Raw genomic sequence first — 23,325 nt, forward strand, 5'->3', positions numbered from 1 at the left:
AGCTAAGTCCTATTAATAAAGAGATTCTGGTTAAACAAACACAGAGAACAGTCTTCCTTTCCTTATGAGTCACACTATCAGCTAAAATAACTTTCCAATTGTGGTAAAGATTCATACTTGTACACACAATGCTGGGAGGTCATAAATGCAACTATGTTGAACCCCTAAGAGACCACAGCACCTTGACACGTCTACTGGCAGGTTCTGGTGGACACTCTGGAATGGCACACGTTTTTCACAGCTGTAAGAAATAACTTTTAGTGTAATACACACACGAAAATAGTCTGTATGTAGACAGATGATGAAGATAGATAGACAGACAGACAGACAGACAGATGATGATGAAGATAGACAGACAGATAGACAGACACAGACATTCCATGTCAAGTGGTCTGATTTCAGAAAAGTGCCCCGCTCGTTCATCACGGATTTCGATGAAATTTTGTGTAAACATGCACACAGGTCCCCAATGAACATTGGTAAAGTGTTACATGTGCCGATGCGGAGATATGGGCCTTCTACAACATGACTCTGAGGTTCCAGCAACTTTGAAACATAGTATCTCCAGCAATATTTTGTTGAGAGAAACAAAACTTGGCCATCTTGGACAACTTTTTGTGCTCTATTAAACAAAATAATAAAAGCATTCTCATGAGCAATCTCCATCTAGATAATTGGGACCAAAGTTGGCCAAAAATAGTGCGGCTCAAAAAAAAAAAAAGGTTGAAGTTTAGCTCTGGAAGGAAAGGTATGATAAATGTGAAACTTTGTGCGTAATAAATTAGCAACACAAGGTTTTCAAATAAAAAGTTTCATTCTCCTACTGCTTTCCAATAGTTTACAAATTGAGTGTAAAGACTTTTTTGTAAAAACAGCCAAAATAGGGTATTTTCTGCCCGCTTTTACAAAAAAAAGACCTTCTGGAAACTCTGTTATATCATTCTCATTAGAAAGAGCATGCTTCAAAACCCCTAAAAAAATTAGGATTGGTTTTTCATCGCTGACATATAAAGCCCTAACAATGGGATAAAGTTGAGGATGTTGCTATGGCAACATCTTATGCATTCTATTAGTTTTTTACCTTGTTTGTTTTATATAGACATCATTATATTGTGTTAGTTCATGGTGACATTGTCACTACCAGTTCAGGCACTTGAACCAGCAACCACATCACCATAGAGGGCATGCCCAATAGCCGTGCAATACCAGCCATGGGTGGGTTTCTTGGTTCAGGATCCCAAGTTTGGTTTCTTCCTTGTGGTTCCAAAGCCTTGTGTGGGTATCTGTCCATTTCCCAAGCCAACAATTGGGCAGTTTATCCTAGGTTCCCAAGCCTAAAGTGGGTATCTTATATGGTTTCCAAGCCAAAGTCCATACTGTTTGTATGAACTGCCAAATTCCAGTGATCACTTATTTATTATTGAATTTACACACCATGTTCTTTAGCATCGCTTCTGGGAATTGATACTGTTGACCTGACGTTGTAACCGAAGGCGCTGGAAGCACCCAAATAAGATGTGGTTCTGGAACCCAACAAACATCTTGTCTTTCAGGCCAATAAAATGAATGAGCAGGGCCTCGCATAAATGTTACCAACGCATCATTTTGTTCGATCGAAATTTTCACCTACCCACCATTTTTTTGTCATAAATGCAGGCAACATTTACACTTATTTACAGGCAAAACTGTCAACTTTACACTCAATTTGTAAACTATTGGAAAGCAGTAGGAGAATGAAATTTTATATTTGAAAACCTTGTGTTGCTAAATTATTACGCACAAAGTTTCACATTTCTCATACCTTTCCTTCCAGAGATATAAAAAGCCATACTTTTTTGCGAGCTGCAGTCATTTTTGGCCAACTTTGCTCCCAATTATCTAGATGGAGATTGCTCATGAAAATGTTTTTATTATTTTGTTTAATAGAGCACAAAAAGTTGTACAAGATGGCCAGGTTTTGTTTCTCTCAACAAAATATTGCTGGAGATATTATGTTTCAAAGTTGCTGGAACCTCAGAGTCATATGGTCGAAGGTTGTGGTATGGGGTCATACAAATCAGGGGTCTCCAACCTTGGTCCCTTTAAGACTTGTGGACTTCAACTCCCAGAGTCCCTCAGCCAGCAAATCTGGCTGAGGAACTCTGGGAGTTGAAGTCCACAAGTCTTAAAAGGGCCAAGGTTGGAGACCTGATACAAATGACTCTATCTCCCCAAGTATTCCATCGACACGTAACACTTTACCAATGTTCATTGGGGACATGTGTGCATGTTCACACAAAATTTCATCGAAATTGGTGGTCGAGCAGGAACCCCCAGACCACTTGATATGGAATGACCTGATAGATAGATAGGATAATTCGTGAGCTTCCAGTAATTTCATAAATGGCACAGCAAAGTTTAAGATTGCCACTACAGCAGAAGGAAAGGAGAGGGCTGATTTTTGTATGAGGACCCTAAAAGCATGAATGAACTTACCTTGTCTCCCTTCGTTCCAGCTGCACCTGGAGGTCCTATTACGCCCCTCTCTCCTTTCAGTCCTCTCACTCCCTCTGGTCCAGTAAAGCCTTCAATGCCCATTGATCCTTGGTTCCCAATTGGCCCTGGTTGACCCTACAGAAGAAGGAGATAATGTTTTATTTTGTTCCTCGTTAATCTTTTTGTAGGTCCTGCTCTTAAGGTAAATATCAGATAATTACTGAGAACAGCTGAAGTCCTCCATGTTCTACCTCAAGAAGACAAGGGAAGAAGGTGCCATCAACATAGTCAGAGCTACAGAAAACGTAAGAGCCATTAAAAGCCTTTGAAGAATATCTACCAAATCTATGAGCAGAGAAATTGGGAAGCTGATTTCTCAGAATTTCTCAAGATGTAAAGAGTGTAAGTAAGATGGTCTTGACAGAAATACGTATGATCTGTTGCCAGGATGATCAGGGATAAAACAGATTTTAAACCACAACAGACAGATAATATTCAGAAGTGGCTCAGACAGACACCTCCTAATTCACTGAACTACAAGGAGAAGAAGCCTTCAAAACTTGGCTTCCATCCCAGACCTTGGGGTAGGGTGGATGAAACTCCCTTGGTTATAATTTTCAATGTTTTGATATGTTACTTGGATTGCAATTTCTTTAATTATTTTCTGAGAGCCAGTTTGGTATAATGGTTAAAGCCTCCAGGCTAGCAATTGGAAGACAATGAGTCTTAGCCTTGCCTTAGGGATGAAGCCAGATGGATGACCTTAAGCCAGTCACTCTCTCTCAGCCCCTGTTATGAAAGCAAGGGCAAACCACTTTCAAAATCATTGTCAAAAAAACCTGAAGAAACTGCCAGAAATCAACACTCAAAGTCATCTATGCAAACACACAACACATTTATAAAGTTATTTTTGTAATTTGATCCAGTTTACTATATTAAATTTTGTTCTTTTTATGTTGCTCTTCATTTCTGGTGAGATGCCCAGAGTTGGTTGGCATCGAAACTGAATATGTAAATAAATATAATGTTCTCCGGGGTCTCAGAGAACAAAGCTAACATGCCAAACTTTTCAAATTTTGAGAAGATAGACGTCAGGTGAACTCTTCAATTCAACTTAAGAAGAAGAAAGATTCCAGCTAAACTTTAAGAATGAATCACCAGCTTGAAAACTGTCCAATAATCCTCTTTTTTTTTAGGTCTTCCAATTTAGATTGCTACAGAAAAAGCATATCATGATCTATCAATTAACTTCTTTAAGTGACCAGACACAAAAGAGGACCTCCAATGATACTGGCAGATTCTAAAAATAGAAATTGATATTTGTTCTGCCACATCTTGGGACCATCAACTGGTTCATTAATTTTTTTTGGAAGACAAACCCAAAACTTTAGAGCTAAGATAGCCAGCAAAAATCCACAGTTTTTCTTTGAAAGGGCTTGCTTGCGTCAAAGTTTATGAAATTGTGTAATCAAAACAAAGACTCAAGCAGCATGAAGAAAAGAGCCCCCAATCCTCTGAATGAGTTAAATTCATTCTTTTCGGCTGTAATAACACTGTAAAACAATTTGGAACACCAGTTTTTGTTTAAACAAAAGACCAAAAGGGAAAAAAAAGTAGCATAACTGCAACATATGGATCACATAGAGTTCTAAACTCCATGGAGAACATGTAAGTTCTCCCCGCATTAGATCTTGTTCCATGCTGGCCGAACAGCATGAAAAGAAGAAAATAAAACAAAGGAATCAGCTTCTTTCTTCTTCTTTTTTTAAAAAAAATCAGAAACCAGGAGCTACTAGAATAACTGTGATGACACAACATCTCTGGAAGGACAGGGATAAAACATTTGAGCTGGATTATTTTGTGTGTGGAAGGTGATTTCATACACTTATTATGTTTCTTTCCAGAAGGAGAGGGGAGGGGGAGGAGATGAAGGAGATGGAGATGGAGAAGGAGAAGGGGGAGGGGGAGGAGATGAAGGAGGAGATGGAGGAAGAGGAGATGGAGGAGATGTTGGATGAGGAGGAGGAGGAGGAGAGAGGAAAAGGAGAAAGGGGAAACATTGTGCCATGATATATTGTTGGTGTGATATAAAGCTCAAGAGGGTCAAAGAAAGGAAATCAAATGTAGTCAATGGATTTCTTTCTTCTTTCAGGAGAAAGAGATGGAATTTATTACATTGAATTTCTCTCCAGTTAGAAAACTGCACAGATCTGAGATTACCGGAGGAGCTCTCTGGTGGAGAAATTAAATGTGGAATCTGAATTCTAGTCTATGGAAAAAAAATCTTTCCATGAACCACTATTATTAGTTTATATCCTAAACGACAAATTTAACTTCAAAATTTCTCTCAGGACCCTGAGATGGCTCCTCAATCACAGTAAACTATTGCTAATCTCCCCTATAACATATCTAGAACACAATCATCTAGTTCTTATGGATGTCATTAATGCCTTCTTTTGAAGTCAACAAGAATGCCTCACAACTATGTCTTCCACATTGAAATAAATAGGAGGGGTTGTCTTTAACCTTAAAGTCAACATCCCAACCAACTGACGAAGCAGCTACAGTCTCCTCCATTAGGCATGATTGATGGACATCTATTATCATCCTCATGAGTGCTTAAAAAAACAAGGAAGGCTAAAGTCAAATCATAAGCACATGAAAGAGAATTCACTACTTCATTTAGCAGGTTGATCCACTAGTGAATTAACTGTATAATTATGGAAGTTCCTCTTGAGGTTTACCTTGAGCCTCCTTCCTTGCAATTTGAAGAACTTACTAGTTCTTTCCTGTACTCTATTGGCTCCGAAGCAATAGAAAATAAGTCCACTGTGATCAATCTTCAAATATTTGAAAATAGATATTGTATTTACTCTCAGTTGTCTTTCCTATAGGCCAGAGGTACCCGGATTGTTCAAACATTCTCTATGAGGTTTGGCTTCCAGGTCCTTCAGCACCTTGGTATGCCTCCTTTGAACTTCCTCAAGTTTGTCATAGTCCCAATAAAGGAGAATATTTGAAGTTTAGACATGAAATGATGGGTCCTTGGTGCTCTCTGAGCTTGGTTGTTTTCTTGCAGATCTTTCATTACCCTGTAGGAAGTTAGCACCCACCCCCTCCTAGGAAAATGAGATATTTCAGGAAATATTAAAAAGGCAGAATATTTCCCCTAAAATGGAGGCAGAAACTCAGCCCCTCCACATTTGTCAATGGGCCATTAAGGCCTGGGCCAGTCTATTCTACATAACAAAGATCTACCTTTTTCAGACAGAGCCATAGTAGGAATTGCCCAAAGCTCCTTCATTACATCATCACCATCAAGGCTCAACCAAGCTTGGGACTCAAAACACAACCTACATAGTTACCCCTGCATGGCCCCATGGGAGTCTAACAACCAATCAGAATACAAGCTCAAATTCAAACCGAACAGAGGTTATAAATCTCTCTCTCAACCATGTGCTTTTTTGCCCAGGACCTCAGGCCGTGTGGTCCTGTCTACCATTAAAAACCATCTTTCCAATTAGCCACCAAGTTTCCAGTGTTTTTCTCCCCACTTGGAACTGAACCCAGAAGGATATTTCTTCCAATAACCCAAACTAGTAACATCATGCTAGATAACAACCTGCTAAGCATTGATGATTGTTCCACTACATTATTAGAAAGAGGAAACAATTTCATTTGAAGATAACATCTTTTATATATCAAACTTCCCTGCATGCAAATACTTCAAGATTTCATAGCAGCTGCTTATAAGATTTAGGAAGTCAAATCAACTCACAGTTGCAAGGAAGTTGTACATCTCTGTTTTGGGTTCTCACTTAACCACAAAGCTCAGGATAAACCTGACTTATCTCACAACACTCTTAGACAGATAAATACAGCCTAGAATGGTGAGGGATAAATTCAAAAGCATCAAAGATGATTAGGGGAGTGGAGGCTAAAACATATGAAGAACCGTTGCAGGAAATGGGTACGTCTAGTTTAATGAAAAGAAGGACTAGGGTGACATGATAGCAGTCTTCCAATATCTCAGGGGCTGCCAAAAGAAGAGGGAGCCAAGCTATTCTCCAAAACACAAGAATAGGGTAGGACATGAAGCAATGGGTGGAAACTAATCAAGGAGAGAAGTAACTTAGAACTAAGGAAAAATTTCCTGACAGTTAGAACAATTAATCAGTGAAATTGAGAAACAGAACAGAATAACAGAGTTGGAAGGGACCTTGGAGTTCTTCTAGTCCAACTCCCCACTCAAGCAGGAGACTCTATACCCATTCCAGACAAGTGGCTGTCCAGTCTCTTAAAAGCCTTTAGTGATGGAGCACCCATAACTTCTGAAGGCAAGTTGCTCCACTACTTAATTGTTCTCACTGTCAGGAAATTTCTCCTGAGTTCTAGGTTCCTTCTCTCCTTCATTAGTTTCCTTCCATTGTTTCTTGTCTTGATTTCTACTCTTCTTTGGAACAGCCACTCGAATAACTTATCTTCCCTAGACCTTCTTTTCATTAAACTAGACAAACCCAATTCCTGCAATCATTCTTTACAGGTTTTAGCCTCCAGCCCCCTAAATCATCTTTGTTGCTCTTCTCTGCACTCTTTCCAGAGCCTCACCATCTTTTTTTATATTGTGGTGACCAAAACTGGATGCAGTATTCCAAGTCTTACACATTGGAAAAAAGAATCCAAACACTAACACTAAACACTAAATACAAACTCGATGGACATTACCTTACAGATGACCTCCACCCTGTCAAAGACCTTGGAGTTTTCATATCAAATGATCTAAGTGCCAAAGCCCACTGCAACTACATCGCAAAAAAGGCTTTAAGAGTTGTAAACCTAATCTTACGTAGCTTCTTCTCCAGAAACACTACACTACTTACCAGAGTTTATAAAACATTTGCTAGACCAATTCTTGAATACAGCTCGCCTGTCTGGAACCCATACCACATTTCAGACATCAATACAATTGAACGTGTCCAGAAATATTTTACAAGAAGAGTTCTCCACTCCTCTGAATACAACAAAATACCTTATGCCACCAGACTTGAAATCTTGGGTTTAGAAAATTTAGAACTCCGCCGCCTTCGACAGGACCTGTGTTTAACTCATAGAATCATCTATTGCAATGTCCTTCCTGTTAAAGACTACTTCAGCTTCAATCACAACAATACAAGAGCAAACAATAGATTTAAACTTAATGTTAACCGCTTCAATCTTGATTGCAGAAAATATGACTTCTGTAACAGAGTTGTTAATGCTTGGAACACACTACCTGACTCTGTGGTCTCTTCTCAAAATCCCCAAAGCTTTAACCAAAAACTGTCTACTATTGACCTCACCCCATTCCTAAGAGGTCTGTAAGGGGCGCGCATAAGAGCACAAACGTGCCTACCGTTCCTGTCCTATTGTTTTCTTTCATTATATCCAATCAATATAGTTATTGCATGCTTATGCTTATATATATATATATATATGCTTATATATTATATAGTTACTTTCATGCTTATGCTTATATATACTTTTGTGACAAAATAAATAAATAAAATAAAATAAATAAGTGTGGCCTTACCAAGGCATTAAAAAACAGTACTACCAGTACCGCCAGTTGCGCCCCTTTCTTGACCGGGATGCCTTATGCACGGTCACTCATGCTCTCGTCACTTCTCGATTGGATTATTGCAATGCTCTCTACATGGGGCTACCCCTGAAGTGCACTCGGAGACTTCAGTTAGTCCAGAATGCAGCTGCGCGGGTGATTGAGGGAGCACCACGTTGCTCCCGGGTAACACCACTCCTGCGCAGTCTGCACTGGCTACCTGTGGTCTTCCGGGTGCGCTTCAAGGTTTTGGTTACCACCTTCAAAGCGCTTCATGGCTTAGGGCCCGGGTACTTACGGGACCGCCTGCTGTTTCCACATGCCTCCCACCGACCCGTACGCTCTCACAGAGAGGGTCTTCTCAGGGTGCCGTCCGCCAAGCAGTGTCGGCTGGCGGCCCCCAGGGGAAGGTCCTTCTCTGTGGGAGCACCTACCCTCTGGAACGAACTTCCCCCGGGTTTACGCCAATTGCCTGACCTTCGGACCTTCCGCCGGGAACTGAAAACTTATTTATTTATACAAGCGGGACTGGCCTGATTTTTAAATTCTAAATTTTTAATTTTTAATGGTAATTTTACTGGGTATTTTATATGGTCAATTGGACGGTTTTAATTTCGGCCTTTTATTGAATAAGCTTTTTAATTGTTATTTTAATATGTATATTAACTGTTTTAAATGAAGGCTGTACACCGCCCTGAGTCCTTCGGGAGAAGGGCGGTATAAAAGTTTAATAAATAAATAAATAAATAAATAAATAAATAAATAAATAAATAAATAAATAAATAAATAAACAAACTACCACTTCACGTGATCTTGATTATATCCCTCAGTTTTTGCAGCCTAAGAGGGTGAATGAAATCCAGCCAATTACCTTTGTTAAAACTGATCACTCCGAGTGGGTCAGAAAGATGGTGCAAGCACCAAGATCTTCTCTGGGGCTGCTTTCTCCCCCCTGCCTCGGCTTGCAAGGTCTTGTGCCACCAGGGAGGATCAAACCCAAATTGTTTAAACATCAGAGGCAGCGAAGATAGCTCCAGGCCAGCCGGAATGCAGATAACTTGCAATTATACCAGATCCTATTCACGGATTTGTCAGATTAGCAAAGGCTGAAAAGTGCTCTTTACCTTCTCCTTAACTGAGAACCAAAATGAGGCTTTGGAATCAATGGAATTAGAGAAATGCAAAGAATTCACCCTTTGTTTTAAGAAGCAGGAACGATAAGGCCTGGGGTTTGGAAACAGGGAGCAAACTGCAACCAGCCGCAGTAGCAACACAGCTTAAAATCCAGCCTTGGGAAATTTAATTGTATGCAGATGAACCTTCTTCCCTAGCTAGTAATAGTCTCTTTAATAGCTGTGGATCTCATCATTAAAACTACTATAGTTATAACTCACCTTCCATTAGGCAAACATAATGCAATGGAGGACAACTCCAGAGCAGGCGGTGTTTCTTTTTTAAAACTTTTCTCCCTTTGTTTGTAATAAAGACATAAGAAACTTCTGTTCTGTTCTGCTCTCTCTGGTGGAACTTTTTTTTACTGTCTAAACTCAGGAGAGACTCATCAATCCACTGACTCCTTTTCTCACCTCAGATGCCCTTTTTCAGGGTCTACATTTTTAAATTTCCTTTAAAAATACTCCAGGAAATTTTTGTCAACAGTGAACTTGGCCTGCATCCCGTTACAAGTCCCATCGTAGCCAGAAGTCCTAAGAGAATTGCAGATTTGGATAGCATGGGGGATATTTTTGAAAACTGCTTTCCAGTACAGCTTTCTTAATTTAGATCTCCTCTCCACCCTCTGCCAATGGCATTGCACTGAAAAATTCAAGCAAATACTTGTATCTGAATTCTCTGGTGGACGAATAGTAACTTTTACTTCCAGCTGTTATAGAAGCCACTTTTCATTTATTTATTTTGCTTGATCCATGTCTAACTTCTTCCTTCTCCTTTTCTTCCTTTCCAGTTTCTCCTTATCTCTCCAACCTTTCCTCATTCCTCTCCCAAAAACCTAAATTGTAATAATCTACCCAAAAAATTGTGTGTGCTACCAGGAGGGTCACTGAAGGCATCTTGCTGACTTAAGGGAAGGACAAGATAGCACCCTTTCCGTTCCATATCCAGAAACCGTCTGAATTGGATGCTGCCGCTTACAACATCACATTGGGATGTTGTCCCTTGTGACATTGGGAGCCACCATTTTTCATTATGGCTAGGCATGGCAGGAAGTTTAGGGAGCTGAAGAATAAATTGCATGGTACATCTGAGCTTCCAGAGATAAGAATGGCTAAGTAGTTTAGAAGGAACTATGAAGTTGCCACCACTGTTCTCCTCTAGTAGCTGCTGTCATAGAGACACCATTGCTTTAGTCTGCCTAAGAGTAACAGAGAATCCCTGAGATGACATACACCAGGACAGGAAGAAAATACACTGTTTTAGGCAGGACTGGTGTTGTACCCACTATCCCTCTGCACATCCTTTCTAGGTTATCTGTTGTAGAGGGATGAGAACACCATGAATTGTATATGCAATCAAGCAAGTGCTTTGGATAGACAAATTGGGGATTTGATTCTGCCATCCATCTTGGTCTGTCAACTAACATTCATGGCCCTGATCACTCTTGCCTTAAGTTTAGCCCAAACCTTTTCCTTCTGGGATAGGATCTAGAACAGTGTCCAACTTTGGCAACCTTAAGACTTCTGGACTTCAACTCCCAGAATTCCTCAGTGAATTTTGAGACTTGAAGTCCACAGGTTTTAAAATTCCCAAGGTTGGACAGCTCTGATCTAGAAGGCTTTAGGAAGAAAACATCTTGCAAGTTCTCAACCTAGGGGAGCTATTGCTGTTATGTTTTGAGAGGGGCACCCACCTCACCTTTTAAAGAGGTTGCTCCACACAGGACTTGTTGCTAGTTCTTGCTCACTTGTGTGTGTGTGTGTTCTCTCTCTCTCTCTCCCCCCCACTCCCTCCCTCCCTCCCTCCTTCAGGCATCCACACACACATTTCAGTGTTGGATGAAGACAGCCAATACTCCAGCAATCCCTTATAAGGTATGCACTCTACAGAAGAGATTTAAAGTTGTCTGGTCTACTTCAGCTCTGAGGAGAGATCATTTAAACCCATTTTATCATTCCCCAAGCCAATCGCTTGCAAGGAACTGAGTTTCTTAAATATAATTAACAATGTTTGAGTAGTGACTAAGCTAACTAAAATATATTTAGAGGTAAATGTAAAACATGGGGTTTTTTGGGCACTTTTTTCTGCTGTAGCGCTTATAAAGTTTTTTTTTTAATCTTGCACTCTATGCATATTTTTTCTCCTCACTTTATGTTGTTTGGGCTGTTTCTTTCTGGTGGTCAAGGAGCTTTTCTGGCTGAGAATTGGCCAAGTTGACCTCACTATATATGGTCATGTTCAGGCACATCCCATTGATTTCAGGGTGTCCAGTCAAGGGATTTAACATGGAGCAACTTTCTCTCTCTCTGTGACTACTCTGGTCTTGGTTCTATCCTCAGCTGCATTACTTCTGCTTCATTAATTAAATTAAATTTATTAGATTTGTTATGGTCACCCATTCAAGAAAACTGATGAAATTGCAGAGGGTTTATAGCAAAGCACAGGCTATGTAGCTCCTAAGCAGAAGGGCCTACAGTCAATCCCAGGCATGTCCTGCTAAAATGCTCAGTTCCATACAATGTGAAAGACCTTGTCATCTACCTTTAGAGTCAATCAACCTTCTTCAAGTTGTATTCAATGTGTACTACACAAATTCCAATGCTGGCGAGGCATGCAGAGATCTTTAAACGTATTTGGAAAACATAATGAAGCAAACGATACTGGGATGGAATAATAATATGAACTATAGGCGTGGTCCTATAATACTAAAAATGCATAATTATAGAAGAGGAGGCAGAGCCTGGGGGTGGAGTCAAGAGAGTACTCAACTTAGAATCCTTATGTGTTCACAAGCACTTCAAGTCCAACCTCCCTTGAATTCTGTTGATTCTTATCAAGTTCCCATTTAGTACTGACCATTAGTTGACTAGATTCTTATATGTAGGCTTGAGCAATAAGTATGGGCCTGGTTCTATCCACCTGACAATAATGAATCTACAGAAGTTATTCCCTTCTCCCACACTATAACAGGCTATAACTTTGAGGGCTTTAAGATAAGAAAAATTTAGAAAGACTCAACTTTGTAGGGCTGCCAAAAGTAACAGATTAAAAAAAAGTGCCACTGTTCGTTGAATTCTTATCTCACTTCTTTTTCTGGCCAGAGAATTTGCAAAACTGCATTCATGATACACAATGTGGTTTGCCTCATGTGTTATTTAGCGTATCTTGGAGAATTTAGCCAGAGTGACGTAGAGCATGGATTAGGATTTTATGAGTCATTTGAATTGGTTTATTAAATCAGTTATGGATAAGCAGACTATTGCTTCATAACTGTGCAGGTCCAACCCCTGTTTCTGTCACTCATATTTGATAGAACTCACTTGCCCGAGCTATGAAAGTAGCCTGTCTCCAAGAAAATTTTCTATGCTGCTACAGTACAAACCAAGCCACAGTTCTTCCTCCATAATCAATTACGTGCATGTCTTTGGAACGCTCAAGTGTATTCTATTGTCTCTCAGATTAAAACATTTTAGAAGAAAACTAGGGCAATCTTTAGGTAGTAATTCAAATAATTGGATGGATGGGAGGGAAGGGGAAGGGGAAGGGGAAGGAGAAGGGGAAGGGATGGAAAGGAAAGGAAAAGGAAAAGGAAAACGGAAAGGAAGGCTTCTCACCTCTTCCTAGCTATTTAAACTTAGCATTTTCTTTTGAGGCAAAGGAAAATAGCATTTCTTTCCATTCAATGTACAGAAGGCCAAACTGGTAGTTAAGTCTTAATTTGGTGCCAGTGAAGGCAACTAATTGAAGATGAAGAAGTGAATTCTAAGGAATCTTGTCCCACTCCTCGCCATCTACAACCTGAGCCACATTCCTTTGTTCAAAGTCCCCTGATAGGGCTAACAGAGCGACCCAACAGAGCTCCGAGGAGCCAATGAATGGGTGGAATCTCCTCCATAGTTGAGAACTCTAGTTGGCTGCAGTTCAACACTTCACCACATGGAGGAGCTGCGTATAGAACAAAATCTTAGAACCAGCCTCTTTTGACCAACACTAGATTGTGTATTCAGCCTTGGCAGCAATATGGGGAGTGGGGAAAGGAAACTGAGGAGGGGTAGTGCAAGTTGGGCCTCTGGTGGCTCAACAGGCTAATGCAGCCTGTTATTAACAGCAGCTGCCTGCAATTATTGCAGGTTCAAGTCCCACCAGGCCCAAGGTTGACTCAGCCTTCCATCCTTTATAAGGTAGGTAAAATGAGGACCCAGATTGTTGGGGGCAATAAGTTGACTTTGTATATAATATACAAATGGATGAAGATTATTGCTTGACATAGTGTAAGCCGCCCTGAGTCTTCGGAGAAGGGCGGGATATAAATGCAAATAAAAATAAAAACTTCCAGCAAAGAAGCAAAGGTTGTGGCATTTACAGCTCCCTCATTGGTTTTTCAAAAGAGAGGCAACACTCTACTGCACAATATCACTCTCAAACCTAAATGTAGCTTTTAGTCCCAAGGGAAAAAAAATCTGTCTTATTAAAATAAACATTCTTAGTAAGTAAATCCTCCTGAACTTGGTAGAGATAAACTTCTAAGTAAATGCCGTGCTTACAACTGTAGTCTTAATTCCGAATGTATTCTTTGTAGTTCCACTAAACCAGGGGTCTGCAAACTTGGCTCTTTTAAGACTTGTGGACTTCAACTCCCAGAGTTCCTCAGCCAGCCTTGCTGGCTGAGGGACTCTGGGAGTTGAAGTCCACAAGTCTTAAAGGGACCAAGGTTGGAGACCCCTGTTCTAAAGAGAAAACCAGGATACAACTTTAAATGAATAGAAATGTAAATGAGGGGCCAAGCTCCAAGACTTGTGGACTTCAACTCCAAGCTTTGCTGGCTGAGGAACTCTTGGAGTTGAAGTCCACAAGTCTTAAAGGGACCAAGGTTGGAGACCCCTGTTCTAAAGGAAAACCAGGATACAACTTTAAATGAATAGAAATGTAAATGAGGAGCCAAGCTCCGAGACTTGTGGACTTCAACTCCAAGCTTTGCTGGCTGAGGAACTCTTGGAGTTGAAGTCCACGAGTGTCGTGTCCCACTCCTCCGCTGACGGCTGGGTCAGGGAAATCCGAATCAGGCTTGCCTCTGCAGCTCTGCCCAAAGTCCTAGCAAAGTCCTCAGAGCAGGCAGGAGACCAGTAAGTGACTTCAGCAAGATAAGTTCGACTTTTGCCTGACTCAGAGACTGCCAGAAAGTAGATCCTTTATATAGGCCATGGGGTGTGGCTCCATGACTCAGCACTCATTAAGGCCTGCCCCTCCCTTCCTTCTGTTGCCTCCGCCTCTCCAATCTTCTGATGCGAGGGTCACTCCAATCAGCTGTTGTTGGGAGTAAACCCTCCTCAGGCTCACCTGCTGTGGAGGAGGGGGAGGGGTCTAGCTGCTCCGTTTGCCTGGGCATGGAGTCAGGGCTGGGGGAGGGAGATGCTCCTTCTTCTGCAGTTTGTGTGGGCATGGAGCCAGGACTGGGGCCGGGAGGCATACATTCCTCAGTGTTCGGGAGCAGGTAAGAAGGCCCCGGCTGCTCTGAGGGCGGGCAAGACACAACAACAAGTCTTAAAAGAGCCAAGTTTGCAGTTGTTGTTGTTAGTTGCGAAGTCGTGTCCGACCCATCGCAACCCCATGGACAACATTCCTCCACGCCTTCCTGTCCTCTACCATCCTCTGGAGTCCATTTAAACTCATGCCTACCCCTGCACTAAACCCACCTTCACCAATCTGCTGCCAGCAGGTGTATCAGGACTACAGGTAGTCCTTGACTTACGTAATTGAGCCCAGAATGATGGTTATAAGTTGTTGTGGTCATACATTAAAGCATTGTGTGACCGGATTTGAAGTTAACGTATCTGGATTTGAAAGTTAAGCAAATGCCACAGTCATTAAGCAAATCCATTTTCCCCAATGGGCATTCCTCCCCAAAAATTGGAAACAAACTGGAAAAGGGGCAAAAGAAAAAAAAAATCACAACTCACACTCATATGACTTCAGGATGATGCAAATGGCCATAAAAGTGAGCCGGTTGCCAAGTGCCCAAAATGCAATCACATGACCACAAGGTACCTCTGTGCAGCCCTAACTCTGAAAACAAGTCACAGAGTACAAGCCCTTCCCAAGGAAGTCAGAACTTTGTTAGCTGCTTCACACATCACGTTGCCTGTTCTAGCTCGGAATCCAGGCTGGAAGGCAAGGAGCAAGGTAGAGTCTCAGTCTCCACCACTGAAAAGCAAAGCAGGGATGGAGGGATGAAAAGAACTTCTCTGCCAAGGTGTCTATGGAGATTCTCAGTAATCCAGGTCATGTCCCAAAAGTGCTTTCTTTCAAAAGAATAGAATAGAATAGAATAGAATTTTTTATTGGCCAAGTGTGATTGGACACACAAGGAATTTGTCTTGGTGCATATGCTCTCAATGTACATAAAAGAAAAGATACGTTCATCAAGTTACAACATTTACAACACAATTGATGATCAATATATCAATATAAATCATAAGGATTGCCAGCAACAAGTTATAGTCATACAGTCATAAGTGGAAAGAGATTGGTGATGGGAACTATGAGAAGATTAATAGTAGTGCAGATTCAGTAAATAGTCTGACAGTGTTGAGGGAATTATTTGTTTAGCAGAGTGATGGCCTTCGGGAAAAAACTGTTCTTGTGTCTAGTTGTTCTGGTGTGCAGTGCTCTATAGCGTCGTTTTGAGGGTAGGAGTTGAAACAGTTTATGTCCAGGATGCGAAGGATCTGCAAATATTTTCACGGCTCTCTTCTTGATTCGTGCAGTATACAGGTCCTCAATGGAAGGCAGGTTGGTAGCAATTATTTTTTCTGCAGTTCTAATTATCCTCTGAAGTCTGTGTTTTTCTTGTTGGGTTGCAGAACCGAACCAGACAGTTATAGAGGTGCAAATGACAGACTCAATAATTCCTCTGTAGAATTGGATCAGCAGCTCCTTGGGCAGTTTGAGCTTACTGAGTTGGCACAGAAAGAACATTCTTTGTTCTCCTTTTTTAATGATGTTTTTGATGTTAGCTGTCCATTTGAGATCTTGCGATATGATAGAACCTAGAAATTTGAAGGTTTCTACTGTTGATACTGTGTTGTCAAGTATTGTGAGAGGTGGAAGTATGGAAGGGTTTTTCCTAAAGTCTACCACTATTTCTACGGTTTTGAGTGTGTTCAGTTCCAGATCGTTTTGGTTGCACCACAAGGCTAGTCGTTCGACCTCTCGTCTATATGCGGATTCGTCATTGTCTCGAATGAGACCAATCACTGTTGTGTCATCTGCGAACTTCAGTAGCTTAACAGATGGATCATTGGAGATGCAGTCATTGGTATACAGAGAGAAGAGAAGTGGGGAGAGCACACAGCCTTGGGGGCCCCTGTGCTAATTGTACAAAATTGTAAGCTTTTTCAGTTCTGACTGAATGGTGGAGAATATAAATCCTTCCATTCTCCACCATTCGGTCAAAACCAGAGAAGATTCTTGGCTGAGAAGCAAAGCGTCTTCTAGCAAAAAAAGAAAGTCCAGTCACCTTTTGAAAGACAGGACCTTTGAGTTCTTTGCAAAGGGTGGCAAAGAAGAGGACCTCTTATGAGTCTCCTGGGAGTCATTGGTGCTTTGCTTTTGGGTGAGGAGCAAAACAGAGCTGCATTGTGTGTGAAAACGGTAGAGAGGGTATGTTCCTTGTCTGTCATGTAAATCATTGTCCAACGATGGAACGAACTACCATCAGGCATGCGCCAACTCCCCAATCTCCGGACTTTTCGACACGAGCTGAAAACATGGCTGTTTCATCGAGCAGGACTGGCCTGATAGTTTTAATTGGGAGTTTTAATTGGGAGTTTTAGATGGGTTTTATAGTCTCAGCCAAATTTAAATATTTTATTTTATCTTATTTTAACGTTTGTAGAAATGGTTTTAATATGGCTGTAAACCGCCCTGAGTCCTTCGGGAGAAGGGTGGTATAGAAATATGATTAATGAAAGGAAGGAAGGAAGGAAGGAAGGAAGGAAGGAAGGAAGGAAGGAAGGAAGGAAGGAAGGAAGAAAGAAAGAAAGAAAGAAAGAAAGAAAGAAAGAAAGAAAGAAAGAAAGAACAATAGAACTTCATGAGATTCTCTGAAGACCCAAGGCCCTTGAATTGGGCAGCTTTCGTTCCATCCCTTTCTGAGCTCAACCTAGAAGAAAATTCCACCCAACCTAAGGTTCCCTCTTCTAGGCCTTCTCCAATGAACCAAGTGCAGAAATATTGCATATTCTCACCATTCCTTGTTTGTACAGGAGCCCCAGAACCTTGTTGCAATTGTTACCAGAGACTACAATGACTGTCCTCTCCTGGAACTAATAAGCTGTAATTAAAGCAAAATCCCATGATCAAAATGACCAAGAGAAGGATTTGAGAATGAAAGAAAACCTCTCTTCTCTAATGCGAGCAGACAAAGCATCAAAAGACCCAAGTTCCTCATCTAGAATTCTCATTGGAAAAGGTTTATAAAATCATAAGCTCAATCCAGGAACGCTTGTCATCATTTCAATAAAGTCCCTGGCCTTTTTTTTAAAAAAACTATGTGCCTGTATTAACACTCCCAAAGGCTGTTTGTTCATCTGTTAATATAAAGTGCACGTCCTGTCTACTTAATCTTTGATAGACAGCCCCATTTGTTTGCAAAATCCCTTACAACAAAGAGCGAGAAGGTCTGTGGTCAAGCTGAGATCCATCATTCATCGGGACTTCCTGTCCCTCTGTGGCTGGAATTCACGACTGTGCAGAATATTCAATTGTGTATCAGGCCGAGGCTTAAGCCAGGCCCTTTGTACACCCACATCTGGGGTCTGGACAAAGATTTCACCTGTCAAGATTTTATATTCATTTTCTGGTTGACGAGAGGCAGAAGGAAGTACGGCTGCCTCAGATGGCTGGGAGCTACTGTGCAACTATCAGCAATCTGGGTCCGATCACAAGATAACCATCCCAACTGGGACTTTCCATAGCTTCAGGGAGGTTGATATGGGCCATCAAAAGCTGCTCTCCAAAATAATAAAAAATATTTCAAGAAAACCAAAAGTCAATGGAAACCACTGTGGAAAAAGAAGAAACTTCCCGATACTTGGCACATAATATTATTGTACAAGGACTCCTAATGCAACCGAAGCCTTTGAAGTGTTCAAAGCTACATTTCAGTTATGTCAATACCTCTCCCTACACACCCAAAAAGAATGTGAAGTATTCCTTAGTACTTGCAGAAGAGAAGTAAGAGAAATGGATTAAAAATTAGAAGGACCAACGATGACCTCTAATGAATCCAGTCAAGGGAATTAGGTGGTCTAGAATCTTTTCACAGTAGTCAACAGATCACCCCAGCAAGCTCATAACCAGAGTGCAACAATGTCATTCTTCTCTTCATCATTGGTCCTCAGCAACCATTACTTACAATGTTATGTGGACAATGGTCAAAGGAATTTTTAAAAAATCTTAATTTTAACCTGCTTGAGAATGCCTACATATTTTTCTTGGCAGTGTTTTTAATATTCTCTGTAAACTGTACATTATAAACTGTAAAGAGCCAGTTTGGTCTAGTGGTGAAGGCACCAGACCTGAAACTAGGAGTGTGTGAGTTTTAGTCCCATTTTAGGCAGGAAAACTGACTTGGTGACCTTGAGCCAATCACTCTCAATCAACCCTTGGAAGAAGGAAATGTCAAAAGTCTTCTGAAAAACCTTGCCAAGAAAACTGCAGGTACTTGTTCATGTACTCACTAGGAATCAAGAACGACTCAAAAGACAAAGTAAGAGACAGTCTGGTTTAGCGGCTAGAAACCAGGAAGTACTGAGTTTTAATCCTGCCTTTAGCATGAAAGCTGGCTGGGTGATTTGGGGCCAGTTACCCCCTCTCAGCCCAATTGACCTTAGAAGGTTATAATTGTAGGGAAAATATGGGGAGAAAGGAGTATTAGGTATTGTTCATTGCTCTGAGTTATTTACAAAAATAAAAAAGTGGGGTTAAAAAAGTCTAAAAATAAATAGGACACCTTTTTTTTTTTTTAATTTGAGTCCTGAGTCCTTCGGGAGAAGGGCGGTATAAAAATCAAATAAAATAAATAAATAAATAAATAAATTTGAATTTATATCCTGCCCTTCTCTGAAGACTCAGGGCGGCTTACATTGTGTTAAGCAATAGTCTTCATCCATTTGTATATTATATATAAAGTCAACTTTATTGCCCCCAACAATCTGGGTCCTCATTTTACCTACCTTATAAAGGATGGAAGGCTGAGTCAACCTTGGGCCTTCACTTCACGAAGTCACTGTTGGTCCTTTATGACAGGGGTCGCCAACCTTGGTCCCTTTAAGACTTGTGGACTTCAACTCCCAGAGTTCCTCAGCCAGCTTTGCTGGCTGAGGGACTCTGGGAGTTGAAGTCCACAAGTCTTAAAGGGACCAAGGTTGGAGACCCTTGCTTTATGAGATGGGACTGAAATATGGTTTATGGCAATATTAGGATGGTCAAACTGGATACCTGTCTGAAGGACACCAACATCAATGATGAATGTCAACGTCAGGCAAAGGATAGTTAGAGACTTGGATTGGTTAAGGTGCTGGCCTAGACCAGGAAACTGAGCGTTCTAGTCCCATTTTAGGCATGAAAGCTGGCTGGATAACTTTGGGCCAATCACCAGGAGTGGGTGAGTTCTAGTCCCGTTTTAGACATGAAAGCCAGCTGACTGACTTTGGATCAGTCATACTCAGTTCAACCCATCTCACAGGGTTGTTGTTATTGTTGTGTGCAAAATAGGAAGCGGAAGGAATAGTAGGTACGTTCCCCCTCTTGAATTATTTATACAGATAATAAAGGGGGAATAAAAATCAAGAAAATAAAATAAACTTGCAATCAGGGCAGAGGCAACAGATCCCCTTCACTCATCTCACCAAAGCTAATGGCTTAAGAAGACTCACAGCAAGTAGCTGCATGAACAGGAAACAATTTGAGCACCTCAGGTCTTGGAGAAATGCACCTATTAGAAGGTAGGATATTTTTTCCCTAAGAAACTTTGTGAGAAAGGTTGTGCTGAGAGGGATGGACTTCAAATTGCCTTACACAATGTAAGCCGCCCTGAGTCTTCGGAGAAGGGCGGGATATAAATTCAAATAAAAAAAAAATCACCCAGTGTGAGAGTCTGCAGGGAGGTTGGGAGGCTAATGGAAAGAATGTTAAACATAAACAACCTAGAGATAGGAAAGGAGCCATTGGTAGCTTATCACATAAATGACCACTAAGTCCAGGTTGTAAAAAAATTCAAACATTCCAAGAATCTCTTTCTTAATGAACTCCCTAAATAATAAGAATGGCAACTTCCTCCGGCAGTTTCCAAGACTCCATATTTACCTCTAAAGTTAATAATAAAAGACTGTTCAAGTCTGAGGCCCCAAACCAAGAATGACACAAGATCAATCTTCCAAGCTGAGTTCTTCATTATTTCACACTTAGTTAAAATCTTCAGATTGAAGATTCTACTATCTGCATCTACAATACATTCGTGAACTATTGAAGAGGTTATCTCTACACCAGGGGTCTCCAACCTTGGCAACTTTAAGCCTGGAGGACTTCAACTCCCAGAATTCCCCAGCCAGCTTTCTGGGAGTTGAAGTCCTCCAGGCTTAAAGTTGCCAAGGTTGGAGACCCCTGCTCTACACTACCCTCTTTCTGTCACAGGTAACATATATACTGAGCTATCTCTGAGTCTTTTGGAGCACACCTTTTGGAGCACAACCTTCTTGGAAAGCCACCTCCTTACTACATACCATCACATCAAACTTGTACAATTCTTACCTTCTTAAAATTGCCCAGCTATATGGTGCTGGTTTTTCCTCAAAGGGCTAAAACCCAATAAGCTTCCATAGCAGGGTAGACAAGAATCTGAGGCTCCACACTTGTAACCCATCACCAACATCACTACACAACACTAGCATTTGGGTTGAGAACCAGGAGCTGGCCCAAAATCTCCTGGAGTCTACAATTGGGGTTCCCCACTTTTTCAGCTCAACACCTTCACCATGATACCACAATGGCTGTTTTGAAGGCAAACAAGTATACAATAGTGCTGTTCTACTACTAGGTGTTAGTTTAATTAGGAAGAGCCAACAGTAACATCAGAAATGGTGGACTTTAAATTCCTCTTTTGAGGAAAGTCCTGCTTGATCTTGATTTGTTAGTATTAATCAGTTTTAACAAGACATTGTCTATATTTTGGACCAGATATGGAATTACAGCTCATTTGAAAATAAAAGTAAAAACTTTCAATCTAATTCTCAGAAAAAGAAAGAGGGAAGTATGTATGTCCAGAGTTGCAGGTCAAAGATCCTGTAGAAGTCATAATTTCCTATCCTGGCCTAGTATTCTTGTGCACAGAATGACACTATTATTTCCGCTCTGGTGTAGCAAATGATTAAAGCCACATTTGTGAATTGTCTAGAAAATAGCTAATACAGACAGAGGGATAAACAGACTAAGTGGCTGGATAAACAACTGCAGTGGATTAATAATTCACTTTTAATTCCAAGCTGACTTTCTCTCTCTCTTCTTTCAATAGGTCCAGGAGGATGCGTGCAAAAAGTGAGTAGAATCTTCTAGAATACAGTTTCAACCTATTTTCAGTTCAGTTTGAATCCCAACTATTGATTCTGTAAAAAGTGAGCGAGGAAAAAAGGTTACAAGATAGTCTTCGTTTAGCAACTTTTTGTAGTCATTACAGTGATTAAAAAAAATAGCTTTACCGTCAACCTCTCAGGTCTGTAAAGCAAAAGAAAATTGAAGTAAGATTGTAACCATAGTTGTGGTTTAGCTTAATGACCAAGTAGCCAGCCCCAATCATGGTTGCTAAATGAGGACTACCTGTTCTGAAGGATGGTACAGAGGCATTGCAATATAACCATCTATTTACACTTAAATTAAAAGGGTTTGTAATCAGATATATTCACAGTGCTTTACAATCCTCCCTAAGCGATTTACTGAGTCAGCCTCTTGCCCCCAACAATCTGGGTCCTCATTTTTACCCACCTTGGAAGGATGGAAGGCTGAGTCCACCTTGAGCAAGTCAGGATCGAACTGCTGGCAGTGGGCAGGATTAGCCTGTAATACTGCATTATAACCACTGTGCCACCACGGCTCCATACAAGATATGCATTTCTTGTTAGGAAATATGTAACAAGAAGTGGCAAATGTGCTTCGAAGCAACAATTTCACTCAACAATGTCTACCACAGTGCCCACTGGCTCCCCTAAGTAGATTTCTCATGCTAAAGATGCAAAATTGGTCTTCGAAAAATGCAGTTTACTTCTCCCAACCTCCAACACAACAAAGTCACAAACAGCAGGAACCTATTTGGCAAGTCAGTCATTCTCATAAACAGCAATACATTTCTAGGCTAGGTGGTTGACTGGAGTTGTATACCAACACCTCCAAAGGGCAATAAAATAGGGACAGTTGCCCCTTTGCGACAGTACTGTCACAAAATCCCCAATAAAAAAAAAGGTTTCCACTTCAATTTCTTATACACTTGGAACTTCAATGCAAACTTTCCCAACAATTCCACAGGTGTCCTTCATCTGAAGAACCCGTCCATATGCAGAGTCAACAAGCAAACTCTTTTATAAATATTAAGAAAAATGCTGGCTTCCTTCACTGGAAAAGTCTTCTCCTCAAGGGAGATCAATTCTTCAAATAATGTTCTGTTTGTTCAACCAACTGCTGCCAATATCCGGTCTAACTGATTGAGTTTGCTGAAAGCTTAATGAAGTCTTCTCCATTCTATATTCTCTAAATTCCCAACAATGGCCATGAGGGATAGCTCATTCTGGAGAGAGGAGTTTGCATGTGGAGTTGGGAGGAGGTCAAAGTAGTGGGGTGGGTGGGGGAAACGTATTATACTCAAACAAGGAAAGGTCTTGGTTGTCCCGACTTCACAACCATATTTTCTTGGTGAGTCACAGCACTTCAAGCTACAATTATCATAAGGTTCAGAATCTTGCAACTCTATCTGTGCTTCACACCCCCCCCCTTAAACTTCAGAAGAAATAGGGAGGGTCTTGTCTGAGATGCTT

General features: G+C 40.9%; 1 protein-coding gene across 2 annotated transcripts in view; it reads right to left on the minus strand.

Moving 5' to 3' along the window:
* The window catches only part of COL4A6 (collagen type IV alpha 6 chain), a 199,797-nt gene that overhangs the window by 77,966 nt on the left and 98,506 nt on the right, over positions 1–23,325 (minus strand). For both annotated transcript variants that reach the window (XM_058196534.1, XM_058196536.1), the window contains exon 4: positions 2,476–2,610. In XM_058196534.1, the coding sequence (XP_058052517.1) occupies positions 2,476–2,610 (135 nt within the window). The remainder of the gene's footprint in view (positions 1–2,475; positions 2,611–23,325) is intronic.

This window comes from Ahaetulla prasina, chromosome 11 (genome assembly GCF_028640845.1).
Source record: "Ahaetulla prasina isolate Xishuangbanna chromosome 11, ASM2864084v1, whole genome shotgun sequence".
NCBI lineage: Eukaryota > Metazoa > Chordata > Lepidosauria > Squamata > Colubridae > Ahaetulla > Ahaetulla prasina.